The sequence below is a fragment of the Barbatula barbatula genome, assembly GCF_947034865.1.
Source record: "Barbatula barbatula genome assembly, chromosome: 14".
Taxonomy (NCBI): domain Eukaryota; kingdom Metazoa; phylum Chordata; class Actinopteri; order Cypriniformes; family Nemacheilidae; genus Barbatula; species Barbatula barbatula.
Window position 1 is genome coordinate 1387754 of NC_136777.1, and position 15105 is coordinate 1402858.

The 15105-nt window shown below is 42.0% G+C and overlaps 1 protein-coding gene across 4 annotated transcripts in view; it reads left to right on the plus strand.

Moving 5' to 3' along the window:
• The first annotated feature begins 291 nt into the window (after positions 1-291).
• Positions 292-15105, plus strand: part of fgfr2 (fibroblast growth factor receptor 2) — a 36160-nt gene continuing 21346 nt past the window's right edge. For 2 of the 4 annotated variants that reach the window (XM_079473128.1, XM_079473129.1), the window contains exons 1-6: positions 295-760; positions 3034-3287; positions 10237-10503; positions 10888-10962; positions 13242-13411; positions 14921-15044. In XM_079473128.1, the coding sequence (XP_079329254.1) occupies positions 3110-3287; positions 10237-10503; positions 10888-10962; positions 13242-13411; positions 14921-15044 (814 nt within the window). In that variant the 5' untranslated portion in view covers positions 295-760; positions 3034-3109. Of the gene's footprint in view, positions 761-3033; positions 3288-10236; positions 10504-10887; positions 10963-13241; positions 13412-14920; positions 15045-15105 lie in introns of all 4 variants that reach the window. The other 2 variants (XM_079473130.1, XM_079473131.1) reach the window with 2 other exon arrangements.

The following is a 15105-nucleotide window of genomic DNA, read 5'->3' on the forward strand; positions in this document are numbered from 1 at the left end:
GGAGGAAAAAAGTGGCAAGCATGTTTTGAATTAGACTTTATTGTGTCTCACCGGAGTCGAGCATCTGCCGCTGGGCGGCGCTGAGGTAAACGCGTGACGCGGCACAGGCTCGAACCCGAGTGCGCGCGTATCAGAGGAGGAGGGAGAGACCAGAGACCCCAGTTCCGGGCAAACTTCACTGGATTGAGTCGGTTCGGAGGGGAGCCTACTCACTGAGCTTTGTGATTGGTGGAGAAAGGCAGGGTCCGAAAACTACAAGCCAGGAAACGTCTCTGGTTTCAGGGGGGAGTGACATTTCTTCAGGGGTTTGGTGAGAGAGAGAAAAAATCTCCGTATGCCCGACAAAGCGTCTGGGAAGAGAGTCAGTGTCCGCAGAGACTGCGCTTCACGTCACTGGATGTGTACTTTCGCGAGGATGTTTTTATTCCCCTTTGATACAACGTTGCATCTTGTTTAGACGGACGCTGCACGAGCCGCTGGTGACGCAAACACAACTTGGTCTCGGAAAAAGAAAGTTTGTGGGACGCGCATATTTTTCTCGTGAAGGGATTTACGCATACGCGCACGGAAACTATCGGTCGCCCGCTGTTGGCATGCGAGTTTATCTTCCGCGCACTGTGATTTTTGACCCTGTGGATTTGCAGATTGGGAATATTTTTGGTTGCAGGGGAGAGAAGTCGCATTCCTCTCTGGATTCGGCCCATGCACGAGCCCCTGTTTATATGTGGATCCTGAGCCTCGATTATTCTGCTGCTTATCTGTAAGTTTTATTTTCCTTCATTGTATAGCGAGGGTTCACTGTTGAATGTGATGCTTCCAACTAAACATTTCTGTATTCAAATGCAGTTAAAAGATGAGTTTTAGTTGTCACTTTACACGTTTAAACTATACAATAAGTATTTCTGGCCAACATTTGAATATGCACATTTTTGCGCCATTATGCGTCATTTATGACGGAAACTGTCAAAAGGTTGTATTTTTGTAAAGTGAACATCTCGACACTTTTTGGTTGTTTATTTAACAGAATATTCAGTCAAATACCATCAACAGTCTTTTGTTTTAAAATGGCTATGAAGAATCATGAGGCTTTACCTTTTGTTAAACATGAGATATTACATTTACGAGATGAGGGAAATGTCTCCAAGAAAAAGACTGAAGCCATTTTAAATGTTTATTCTGTTGACGTTTGGTAATTGTAGAATGTTGCAGATCAAATAAATAAGTCCACTCTAAAATATTCACTTTTATTACAGCTTTACTTACTAGGAATGTGCACATTTTACAATAACCTGCAATGTGTAGAGATGAACATTCATATTGAAAAATGAGATTTCTTCTGCTTTTAAAGGCACAGTTCGGCCTGCGTACCTCTTATCGTCTTTTAATCTCTTATGGCAATTAAAGATTCATGCTTGGAAACTTGTGAATTGTTATATAATAATGTCTCCAAACTACGCGATAGACGACACGCATCTAAGTGTGCGTTTACAAGTTTACTTGGTAATGAGAAATGAATGTTCTCCAGGCTTCACTGGAATATGAATGCATGCATGGTTACTTCCTGAAGCTCTGCCATACAAGAACTGGGTTTAAACCCAAAGTTCTAAGTTCGTAGTTTTAGTAATTAACTCTGATAATAAATGAGCTGATCGTTAAAGTAAGATAATATCAATATGTATCTGTGTAATGACGTTAGTTCTAGATCACGATGAACACGTTAGAGGAAGACAAACAAACATGACTAGAAAAGTTCACATTGGGTGCAAATAACAGTCCAAATGTGATCAAAGGGCACATCATGCAGATTCAGGGGTAGATGGGTTTTTCTGTGCATTGGCCGTAAATCCTTTACCGCTTTCAGCCTGATTTCTTTGTAAACTGATTTGAATGTGAATGGGATGCTGATGGACGCCTTTAGGTTGCGTTACGCGCAAGCACAAAACATTGAGCAAAAAGTTCTGTCATGGTGACATCATGCACTGCATCGTGAAAGATTTCAAAACATATTGCTTTTGAAGTAGATAGGGTAAGCGATGATCTTCCCGAGTCGTTTCTAAATGCGTTTATTATGACCAACCGATGCAAATCTGCGAGGATTTTAAACAGAACTCATCCACCTCAATCCATCACTGCATTGCTCTTCTGTCACCTTAATACCAATAAATCGTACGTGCAGAACGGTGCATTTCATGCATTTTTTTCACATGCACAAGCGCGATCACGGAGAGGCGATCAATACCTTCGCAGACCGGGTGCGCGCAGCTTTGTGCGCCGGATCTCCAGGGACCGAAGCGCGTCTTCGTCTTGATGTTACCTGAACATCAGTGATCACTGACTGCTACTTTTGCTTCACGCGTTTTATTGGCTGTTTAATATGTTCCTGTAGCTTAATGGGTTGAGTTGCGTTTCCTGCGTAAAGGTCAGGGGTTCGAATACTGTTATTGTGTAGCTCGAGTCCACAGCAGACATAACCGGTACGAAAAGGAATCATTGTTTTATTATAGTAACGATATTTTGATTGTGGCATTTGTAGATATAAATATAAATAAAAAATAGATATTCTGAAAAATGTAAATGCTATTTTGTCAATTAAGCTGCTTATGTTAGAATAAGAAGTTTATGCAAATGCATCCAAGGCTGAAGAATAAACAGCCTTCATAGATAAAGTTAAGCTGACATGAAGACTGATGAAGGTGTGTTGTCAGGTGAATGTGTGGAGGTGTAATGAATCACAGCTTTGGTATGTCTGTGGTAAGGCTTGTTTAGCAGCATTATGACACATGGGCCTTTAGTTTCTCTCTCTCTCTCTCTCTCACTCTCACGCTCTCACACAAACACACACACACTGTTTATAAAGCTATTTTATCCACGTAATGTATCAACAAAATGTGAGATTAAAAATGAGATTATGTCATTTGTTTGTGTGATGACACAATGTTTGATTCACATATTTTCCCATCTTTTATTTTGTTGCCTCGGGGGTCACCTGTCGCCGTCTCCTCTCCGTGGTACCCGCACCTCCTCTCCCCTCAGCCCAGGTGATCGGTGAGAATTCCAGAGAGTAACCGACAGCACGGCCTGAAGTTCATGGTTGGGCGGAGCCCCTCAGATGGGATCTGTGTCCAGGGGGAGGTCAAGGTCGGGAGGATGGAGTGGCACGCCCGCTGCTGACGGGATGTCCTTCCGTGGGCCACTTCTGGGTGCGCTCCTGCTGTTGACCCTAGGGACGTTGTCCGTGGCACGGCCGTCCTCGAGGATAGCCGAGGAGTCTACGCATGAACCTGAAGGTAAGAATTTGCTAGGTGCTCCCAAAACGTGATTTTAAGACACCTTGATAAGACAAAAAAAGCTTATTCACAGTTAAAACAACCCGGCTCTAGAGCTGCACCTATGTGTGAAAATATTTTGTTTTCATTGGAGGAAGTTTTGGGTGAACTTCACCGAGTGGATTTTCTTGCGGCGTAGGTAGAATTCCTTATAGCTTCATACATCATTAGTTAGTACGGATTTATGAGATTTAACTTTTCATAAACGCTCTCATTCAGCCACTCATGGTTGCCAGGAAAGTTCTGAGGAGGTGCTGGTTTGCGATGATGTGTGGTTTGGAGTCTTTATGAGTTCTGGTGCTTACGGTCCCGCCTGGAAGTGCCTCTCGTCTTTGAAACTGTTGTAATTATGCAGAGAAAGTGCTTTGAGCGTATATCTGGCGTCTTGAGGTTTTATAATGTATGGAATTATTTTCGTTGTGCTATATTCACGACGGCAAGCTCTTTTCACTTTTAGAGTTTTTGTGGTTCCACGTCCCTTCACCCCCCCTCATATTTTTCCCCTCTCAGCATCTGTCTGAGTTTAATGTTGTTCAGGACCACACACATACCTGCTATATTGGCATGTAGATGCAAACCAACCGCTATTAGTTTGTTTGGGAAGAAAATAAACCCGTCTCGGTTTTAAATTTGTAACGAAAGAGGACATTTTCTTCCGAATTCTTTCGAGCAGGATGCGGTTTGTCATCGTCCTCATTCCGAACCCAGTTAAAAACACACTTTCAGGAGTGGCAAAATCCGTGCCTTGGCCCAGTTTGCAGTCTTCTACCGGCGATTGCTGATGTTTATTTTTCCATTTCGCTCATGTGGTCCATTAGGTTTAGATGGGTGGGTAATTAATTAGCACTGTTACGTTGGATAAATCTGCTTTTGTTCCTTCGGCTCTAATCACTATGTTAATGAAAGGCTTGTCAAACACAATCACTTTTAAAGACCGCCCCACCCCCCCGCCAACACTGTCCAGTTGCCCTTTGACCTGAAGATTAGAAGAGGTTCATACACGCCCGCAGTACGGTTACAAGGTATTTTTGTTATTTTAGCTCCTCTTATAAAAACGAAAAACCAAAGATCCCTTTAATATCTCAGATTTTCCTTTTAGCCATCAGTGAGATTAAATGCAAAGAAAACTCACTCTCACAAATATCTTCGGAAGTGGGCTATGTTGTATAACTTTGTAAGTCGCTTTTCCATCATATGATTGAAGATTACGGGAGGTCATGTGATCGAGGATTAACTGGCTGGTGTGGTGTCATGTGATGTGCTTTGGACTATTTGGTGAACCACCACACCCCCGGCTCATCTGATACAGAGTGGCGTCTTGTCGCTCAATGCTCAATGAGTTGGTTCTAAACATGTTTACTCTCATTGTGAATAAAAAGTATCATTTCGGCAAGAGAGCCTTCCATTAACACCCACCCCTGGAGGTAAACTACAATAGCCCCCACCTGATGTGTGTAATGCCCACCTGAGGCTAGCTTGTGTTTCTGGGAGGGGTAATTGTTTTGAGATAGCATATCAGTTCCGTCTTCTCGGGCCGTTCAGAGTTCCTGCAGACTTTGACGTAAGGGGGTCTTGTTAGGCAACATTTGACTGTTTGAATGTGCATTCTTTCTTACTGTCACTTAAAAATTAAAAAATCTGTCATGATTCGTTCACATTCACGTCACGTCAACACTGTATGTGACTCTTTCTACTGTGAAACACAAAAGAAGATATTTTGAGAAACGTCTTGGTGGTTTTGTGTTCATACAATGGAAGTCAATGGGGTCCAATGTTCAATGCAAAAATGGCTTGTTTGATAAAACATTTTCTCACTTTTTTGATGTGGGTATACTATTCCTTTAAGATGTTCTAAAGGCTGTTGGACATCTTCCAAGCATTTAGAAAAAACACATTGTAAGAGTGTGGGAAAGCAAACTTGGTCAAATGTAATCTGACAGTGCTTTGAGCACAATAGAATTCAGTTTTATTCCCTCATCCCTGTGACGTTTGTGGATAGAATCGGTGGAGGTATGACCGGCCTGACCCGGCGGTGCAAAAAGCGCTTGCTCTGTATCCTGGTTATTTGGATTGCGTGATTTATTTATTGTCATTGGAGCGGTCCTGCTAGCGTGTGTGCCTCGATGGTTTGGACAGGATTAGACACAGTCCAGGCTTTGATGATGTCTGGCTGGAGATCCAAGCGAATCTCTCGCTGTCTGTTGTGCCATCGCCGTCTCTCCGGAATCAGATTGGTCCCTGTCTTCTACCTCCAGGGCTTTTCTGTGCTCCATTCCCGGACGACTCGGTTCACATGCAGAATGCCCAAACCTGTAGCACCCGTACTGTGAGAAACAGGCAACCCCATGAAGACGCTCGATGTGAAGATAAGTCAAATAATAAGTGACCTCCTGCGTACAGTAGGGGGTTTTCTGACCCAATGAGAATCTGTTTATACCAAATGCTCTTAAATCTTGATAGCAAGTCCCTTCAATAAACATGTCAGCTCACACCCTTTGTTAACTGTGTGTTGCCGGGTGAATGCAGACACCAATACCCCCCCACGCTAAACATTAATAGTTTTTGTTATTTTTTGTGGTTTGTGTTGATTTGTGTGCGTTGAACATGTGTCTGTATTGAAGACATGTAACTTAAGACTCGATGTCAGTGATTTTCCTGAGAAAACATGGTTCTTCGTGAGGTTTTGGAGGGAAATCTAACCAATGGGATTCGGCCGGCGGGGGCCGGATGCCTGTGTGTCGGCGGGTTGCTGTGGGCGCCCCTGAGAGGCCTTCGGCCGAGCGTGCTTTTGTCATGACAATAAAGCCAGCAGAAATTACAATCTGAATGGCGATTGTGATTAGGAAAGAAAAGGATCGGCTGCGGAAGAGTGTTGGGATTTAACCGGTGTAGAGACAGAAGGACGAAATGGGGAAGGAGGGCATGAGACAGAAAGGCAAGATTGTACAGCTTGTGTAAAGTTTGGGTGTGTTTGAGTTGAGGGGGGTGGGTGGATGGATGTAGGACAGGGGTGTTTTTCAAACTTTCTTGTCTGCTGTTGTCATCTCGTGTTTGCTAAGGCTTCACTATCTACTCGTACTTAGGATTATTGATTTGAAGAGAATGGACCAATGTGAAGCAAACATGAATTGATCTCCTGTAGTTTATTGATGAGAGGTGTGGTATTCTTTTTGTCTTTTACGAACGTTGACATTGTATTCTTGTGACATTAAAACTCTCAATAATTATGAATAATAATAATAAGATCAAAGTTAACTTTTTATCGTTTCGTGAATCCCCTTTGGTACCACTTTGAATCATTAGGAGTTTGCGGACGGCTGGTCTGGAAACACTATTGCGTTTACTTTATCATCGTTGTGTCGCTCATCCATCCCTCCCCGAGTACATAAGACCCGATTCCTTGTCACCAGCCTGGCAGAGACAGACGGATGATAGTGTGACAATTGGTTTCTGTCACAGTTTCTCCAAGATCCCAATAATCTACTGTATCAGAGGCGAAAATGAGACGTGGTGCTGCGTAGGGGAAGTGCGAGACAGGTCGAATCCGTCACTCTCGACGGGATATTTGATAATAAACGCCACTCAAAAGGCGATGCCGCTTTCTTCAGAAGCGTTCCCAGGAAAATACAGGGGAACAGATTCGGTCGCACCTGGACAAATTGAGTTTGCACGCTCGTGTGTGTTTGACCTGAGCGCAAAGTAAAATCTCATGTTAAAAGGGACATAAATACCTGCCAAATAAAATCAGATCGAATTTATTCACCGTATATTGTTTCATATCCAGATGTAATTCAGTTATGTCATGGACATTCTGTGTGTTTTGTGTTACTTTGATACATGAAACATTATATTATTCATGCCCGTTCACTTGTATTTATTCTAAAACAAAACAAACAACGTTCAACCTGTAAGTAAATGACGTCAGGGCTTTAATTTCTAGATCAACTTTTCCTTTAAGGGCGCGAGAATAAGAGAGCCTTCAGTGGGCCAGAGGAGGATGTTTCTCTGTCCTTTCCCAGGAAAATTTCGCAGTATGTCAACAGGTTGTGGATTTGTGGAGGGTCGGTGTCTCTGGTGCGGCGGGGGGCCGGGGGGTTTCATGGTGAGGGGTGAAAGGTGAAAGAGCAAATCAGAGGGAAAGGAGGTGTTCTTGATGGCAAAGAACAGATGTACTATATCCAAAGAATAAAGAGAGAGAACGAAAGCTTGGCAGATGTTTAAAGAGAAGTGTCCATTATAAAACAAACCGTTGGAGTGCTCCGTTTTGCTTATTTCTGCTTTTTTGCGCAGATCTCACAGCCTGCTGCATGCGCCGCTTCATCTCTGGCTCCGCTTCATCTCTTGCGACTGTTCACTGCCAACGTTCATCTTATCTCCTGCTCATTTAGATACTATAGATGTAGCTACCGCAGAGCTGGCGTATGCCAAATACGGACACACGTGTGTTTAAACGGGATCTGACCTGTTTTATTCCGGATTAGGCTTTTATCGTACAATAGCAGGAAACACGCAGTTAAATAACGGTTGGACAAACAGAGGCCTCCGGAAACGAGCGGCGATGAATACCTGTCCCATCAATCAACAGTCGAGTTTGTTGTACATCTGCACGCTTGCATTAGACATAAAGGCGAATGGTAATTGTTTCCGGAGTAGCGAGAGAAGGAAACAATACAGGAACCTAAACCTGTGTAGAGCAGCGTGCCTGGGGAGAGAGAGTTTAGACCTTTGAGCACACTCCAAAGCCCTCGAGCGCTGAGCGTAAGTCATATGGCTTTCCCTTCCTGTAGCGTGTACTTCATTCGGCGGCATACACAATCGCAGTAACACAAGAGTGTGTGCTGGGAAAGGTGTGTTAGTATGGGAAGAACTGGGAGTGTCTCGACACCACCAATTATCTTCATCTTTTGACAAGTCAGACCATGATTTTTCAAACCGTGGTTTTATTATAGTAAAAGTATAGTAAGGGTAGTTGTTGGCAGGTTGCTTACCCTTTGTATTATCATAATTTAACTACGTATGTATATATAGTGAGGTCATAGTATAGTTGCGGTTTTACAAATAACGCAATGAATGTTTTTACTATAGTAAAACCATGGTAAATTTTCGTGACGCAATATCAGTGTTTGTCTTTGGAAAGCTGAAAAGACATCATAGTTATTATTGCATGATCATCAAATAAATAATTTATAATCATAATACAGTTTAACAAGCTTTTCCAATCTCAACTCCTTAGTGACCGAATGTAAAAAGCTAGTTTTAGGTTTTATTTCTGATGGAATACGAAATGTAACATTTTCCTGAACTTCAATAACTTCTGTATTTTGGCTAAAACTATGGGTTGTATGTAAGGGTGTTTACGTGGAAGAAGCTCTACATGCCAAATTATTAGACAATGTTTTTTTCTGAATGTGTTTGTCAGGAAGAGATTGTAGTTGGTGGTCAGGGTTTAATCGTTCGGCTTATTACACACACAGGGACGTACAGCAGCAAACAAAACTTTCTAGATATGAGCAATTAAAGGACAATTAAAATGTAAATACTCTGATGGACAAATCTTATCAAGAAGCTTATTTTACTGTCAATGAACAGTAAACCAAGATCTGCTGTGAGCTGCCATTGTAAATCTTTACATGTATTCAGTTGATTTTTGCATTGAGAGAATAGCAATAAAATATATATTTTTTAGTGTTCCTGTCACATAAGCATAATGAAAAACGAGGTACGTGTTGAGCCGTGGGTGAGCTTTATTGTTGCATCCCTAGTTTCCATAATAATATGTGTCTGTGCACTGTGCATTATTTATTTTACATTTATAAACAAATGTAAAGGATCATTATTTTGTGCATTAATATAAATATCTCGTCTTGTATATGGTCTGCTTGTGCGCAAAAACAGACCCATGACGGATTACGAGAATAGTAATAACCCTTTTAGAACATGCGCCTACCATTTTTTCCGACGTTAAACTAGCAAAAGTAGATTCGGAAACTCCCACATGCGCTTTAGACCATGTGCTAGGATAGTTAAAATAGGGCCCATACAGTCTTATGTTAACGCAAACTTTTATTCTGTATTCAATTAATCGCGATTCATTGTTGAACAGATCTATTTTTTATTTGTTTGTTAATGACTCTTTAAAGAATCAGTTACAGTGCTATTATTATCTTGGTCTATGATACTCGTCTATCTATGTTAAGATGAACTTGCAGCTTTACTAATGATTAAATGATGGTAGTTATTGTCGAAAGTGATGATCATAATTAAAAAGGACGGCATAAACTGGCAGTAATGCGGTTTAATGTTAATGGAGGAGGTTGATGTGAAAATGATGGCACAATGAAAACGGTGGCCTCTGTTTATGAAATGAACAAATATTGAAAGCTATTTCTCAACTGGCACCTCTTTCATGCTAACAGCACACTTTCCTTTAGCCATAGAGCAGCATGTTAAACTCAATTCACAGCTGATGGAGCTGACTCAACTGTCTGGATTTGGGATCATTCTGATTTTCAAACTGTGGTTTATGTAAAAGAGTAGTTCACCGATAAATGAAAATTCAGTCACTCTTCACTCACTCATGCCGTGCCATTATTGATTTCCTCACAATAGAGGTCAAACTTTAAAAGCTATAAATTATTTATTTAGTCATAATCTGGTCTGTTGTAGCGTTCGAATTTACATTTAGATTTCTGTCATACGCTCAAGTACAATGCTGGCATGTTGGAGACTTTTCAGAATTTTCATTTTTGGGTGAGCTGTTCACACTCACTTTCGCAGCACAGATCACACTAGTCACTGTAGGTATTATGGTGTAGTGTTTTGCATCTTACACCCTGTGCTTGTTTCTTTTCTCTCCCCCGTTTCTTTCTCCTTTCTTGTGCACCCTTTCCACCTGCCCTCCGCTCTGCAGAGCCTCCAACCCAAAACCAAAACTCTAAGCCTACCCTGTGCTCTGTGCACCCGGGCGAACTGCTGAAGCTTAGCTGCCCGTTGCCCGAGGCAGCAGCCATCGTGTGGACCAAAGACGGCTCGTCGGTTGGCCCAGACAACCGCACGCTCATAGATCAGGAGTTGCTACAGATCCGCGATGCCAGCGCTAAGGACTCGGGCCTGTACGAGTGCAGTGCCGCGGGCTCGCGGGTCGGCGACGCGCTTTGCTTCATCGTAAACGTTACAGGTGAGAAGTCCATCTGGCGTACGAATGAGATGTTGTATTCGGCGACAGGATTTTGCTGTACTTGGCCTAGTTTGACATCGGAGACAAGAAGTTTGTTTTAACACGTGTTGAAGTTTTTTACCAGCCTTTTTAAGTTTTACATTTAGTTTTATATTAAAAGTGTGTCATTTCTGTGTCGCTAGCATCAATATAGTACATATCACAAACAAAATTCTCAATCAAGTTTACCAACACCTACACTCTACCATTGGTTGGTCTATAACAAATCCATAGGAATTTTTATAATAAGCCAATTTAATATAAATAAATAGATTTTTATAGTTGCTTCGTAGTCTAAAGAGTTGTTAAAGTGGTAGGTTATAGTATTGCCGGTCCTCTCTGCAGATGCCATCTCATCTGGTGACGATGAGGACGACACGGAGCGTTCGGACGATGTCGGTGTCGACGGCGAACAGATACGTGAGTATCGGGCACGGGGGCTGAACACCAGCTGTCTCACAATATCATATGAAAATGTATATTAACGGTCATAACTTACACTAGAGTCTGTCTATAGTGTTTGTCAAGAGATCCATCACCAGAACGGTTTCAGTTTGTCGTGACCTTTGAATTGAAGACCTGCTGTATATAAATGGTTTGTTCGTATGTTTTGTGCCATTGAATGAGGCCTGTTTGTCATGTCATTTGTCTGTAAAAGCACAGTCTGCTGACCAAGATAATCTGCACTGACGCCAATTATGTCACCAGGCAATTTCAGCACACTCACATTCCCAGAATTCCAGGGCACGTCTTCTTTGTGTCTTTGTCTGTATTGGTTTCTCGTCTCATGTGGCCATAAGCGGCCTGTCAGCCGGGTTATTTACTCGCCGCTAGAAGTGTTTAGATGTGGCCGGATAATGTGAAACAGAAAAACGCTGTTTTTCTTTTTGTGAGATTCAGTGGTCAAAACTTAAAAGTTGTTAAACATCATTTACACTGAACATTTTAGAGAACATTTTTCAGAAAGTAGAGAGGATATCTAGATTTCCACTGTTGTACTCATGAAATCTGTTTTGAGTTGTGCAAAACTAAATATTAAAGAGGGATGTTGGAAAGAAGGGAGGAGCGAAACTCTTTCAACTAATGTGCTCTGGTTTAGATCAGGACCAACACTTTTCTATGTATGCTCTGGATGTCTGGCCGTTGGCCGTGTGCGAGTGGAGGGTGAAGGGCGGCAGGGTTTGAGAATGGGGGGACTCGGGGCGTTCAACATTGTGCTTGGGGTGGTTTCATCCTCGGCGGGTTGGATTTGTGCCCAGCTGAACCACTCAGAACTCTTTGATATTTCTTTGCGAAGGGGGCCTCAACAACAGCAGTCTCAAAAACACCAACTTTCCCCCAAACCTTTTAGACAACAGTGGGTTTGTTTAAAGACTTCTACTTTGGGTTTCTGGTCGGGCTAAAGACGTCACTTTTTACGGTTAGTTTGATGGAATTCACTTGATGGATGTTTCACTGTTTCTGTTTACAGATTGGCCAGAGATTTCACCATCCCGCCTTTGAAGACGGCAGTTGTTTTTACTGTTATTCGGAAACTAAAACTGTGCGAAGAAAGCCAGAGAAATATTAGCATTTAGTCTCGGTCACCGAACCGTCCAGTCTGTCTATTCTTTCGGCGGAAGGTCACCTGCTTTGGGGTTTCGGCACGTCCGGACAGATGGCCGGTGATCTTCGACCTTACTGCCCGATGTCTAAGGGTCATTCTCATCATCTTCTTTTTCTCAATGAAAGCTCGACCGTAAATAAAAAGTTGAAAGGATCCAGACAAACAGACATGTAGTCTGCTGTCTGTCAGGTCTTTGAGGTCAAAGAGAGTGACTGCTGTGAAGGATTCCCAGGAGATGAGATTAAATGCTGGGTGGTGAGGAAAAGGCATGGAAAGATAACTAGCCGTTGAAGAAAAGGCTTGGGTTTATGACTCATTACTGTGCCTTGATGTTGAAGACGCCTGTTTATACGTTTGATATTGGCTAGTGTTAACTTCCGGTTGGTATATCTTGTTGAGCTGAAGAAATTGAATGTGATGGTCCGGTTCCTTCTTGGCAAGCTGTTGGACTTTTGGACCGTGCAAACTCAAATATGTTTTTATTTAAGCCGTTTGCTGTGAATTGCAGGGTTGCATTAAGCAGATGTGGGCCAGGGCTGCGAGTGTGAATAACCGTTTCGATTTGCATCCGCGATCATGCCTTCCGGTTTCTTCGGCAGAGTTTCAGATGCGCTCCTGCTTTTTCTGTGTTTCTCTTGGGCTTTTAGAGGGAAACCACATTTTCAGAGAGCTCTGGTTGTTTTTTATTTTACACGTTTTTGCACCATTGAATGCATTGGTGCATGGGGTGGAATACGCGTTTTTGTTTGTGTGCACAGTGTTTAAAACGTGTGTAATTTCAGAAAATAATTTATATTGTGTATTAAATGATTATGAAGATTAGAGTTGCACATAAAACCAATAGAACAATGGCTTCTTTAGTTTACAGCGTGACTTAAAAGCTGCTGTTTTTGGCTTTGATGCTGAGTGTGCAAACCTAGATACAGAAACTCACTCACACGGTTTGATAGGCGTTTTGGCACAGATAGAAAACTTCTAGTTTGTACCTGATGCACTATCAAAGTTGTTTTTCACAATGTTGAACACAGACACAGCCAGCGTGAGATTGCTGTTGGATTTTGGATGATTTCAATAGTTGTTGTTGTTTCTGCAGGATCGCCATATTGGACCTCGCCGGAAAAGATGGAAAAGAAGCTGCACGCCGTTCCCGCTGCCAACACTGTGAAGTTTCGGTGCGCCTCCGCCGGCAACCCCAAGCCAAAGATGAGCTGGCTGAAGAACGGAAAACCCTTCAGACAGGAGGATCGCATGGGGGGATACAAGGTTAGACATGTTTGCTCACTTGTTGTCATTTTTAGTACTTTATCATTACCTTGTGAATATTCAGCGTTGAGGTTCAATGCACCCAGATCGCTTTCTGTTTGCACTTTCTTTGAGAACACGACTGATCCAAACACGCTGCCATGTGCTCATGAGCTCACTGTTGAATTATTCATAATTCATATTGACATTAAACAGCAGGATTTTCTAGATTACTGTGTTCAGGGTGGTTTGTATGTATTTATCTATACACCCGTTGCATAGCTGCATGAACAAATCCAATAGATTCCCTAACCAAACTTCAGTATGAGTCAGAGACTCGTGAGCCCTTCTGACCCGATGAACTTGCTTTTTGTTGGACCCCACTGATGCGTTTGTGAGACACGAAAGAAGTGAATAGTTCACGCAAGAAAATTCTCTTATCGTGTATTCACCCTCGTCTCATTCCAAACCTAAAAACATCATTTATATTTTTGGGTGAACTATCCCTTGTTTCGGTCGTACTATGATGCAGCATTTCGGAAATATATATTTTTACTGAAGAAATGCTTTAGTTAAAGTTCAATAAACTATGAAAGACTGTATACCATCTTTAACACTGCAAAAAAAATTGTTTTTGTTTTGTAGTACAAATATCCAAACATTTTTAGATATTTGGTCTTGTTTTATTAAAAATAATATAGGAATGAAGTAAGTTTATGGTAAAAACAAGCAAAGAAATCCGTCCATGGGGTGAGAAAAATAAACCTAATTCCACATTTAAATATTTATATTTAAACTAAATTCACACCATGAACAGATGTAGTTGCTTGTTTTTACCATAAACTTACTTAATTCTTACATTCTTTTTCATAAAACAAGACCAAATATTTTAGGTTTAAGAAGTTTTAGATATTTTCACAAAAAACAAGACAAAATGCTTTGTAAGAATGTAATTTTTTGCGGTGGACACAAAAGAATTTAGATTATACATCAACTACAGCGTATACAGTAAAGTACAGTTTGCCATGTGGAGAATCTCTCAGTTTGGCATCATCGGAGAGTTTTATGGAAGGAGTCCACGGACGATACGCAAGATTCTGTGGCCTGCAGTCAAGAGATCTGCATTCCTGGGGTGGGGGGCGACAACGCTTTCGTCTGTCGGCATGGCGATATTACTTTTCCCATGGCGATCAAAAACCCATTCCTGCTCCTCTGGTCCGGTTTCTCTCTCTCTCTCTCTCTCTCTCTCTCTCTCTCTTTCTCTCTCTCAGCCAGTGCTGATGTATCCGTCGTTGTCTATGACGTCACAGACAGGTGTAAAGTTCAGAATAGAAAAGTTTAAACTAGGTCAGGTGTTTTGTTTGAGATTAATCCCATGCTTGATGGAATAAAGAGAACAAGCACCTGCGTTTGTGGGTTCATGACAAGGAAACGTTGCACAAACAAGTGGGAAAGATTCACGGTGTCTGTTGTGTGGAGCAGTGGCGTTTATTCTTATGTTGAAGTAAAATCACAACTCTTTCTATGTAGGTACGACATCAGCACTGGACTCTGATCATGGAGAGCGTCGTCCCCTCGGATAAAGGAAACTACACCTGCCTGGTGTATAACTCGTACGGCTCCATCAATCACACCTACACCCTGGATGTAGTGGGTGAGTACAGACTACATGCTTTTCTACACGTTTTCAACACGTCACGTCATCATTCACTATA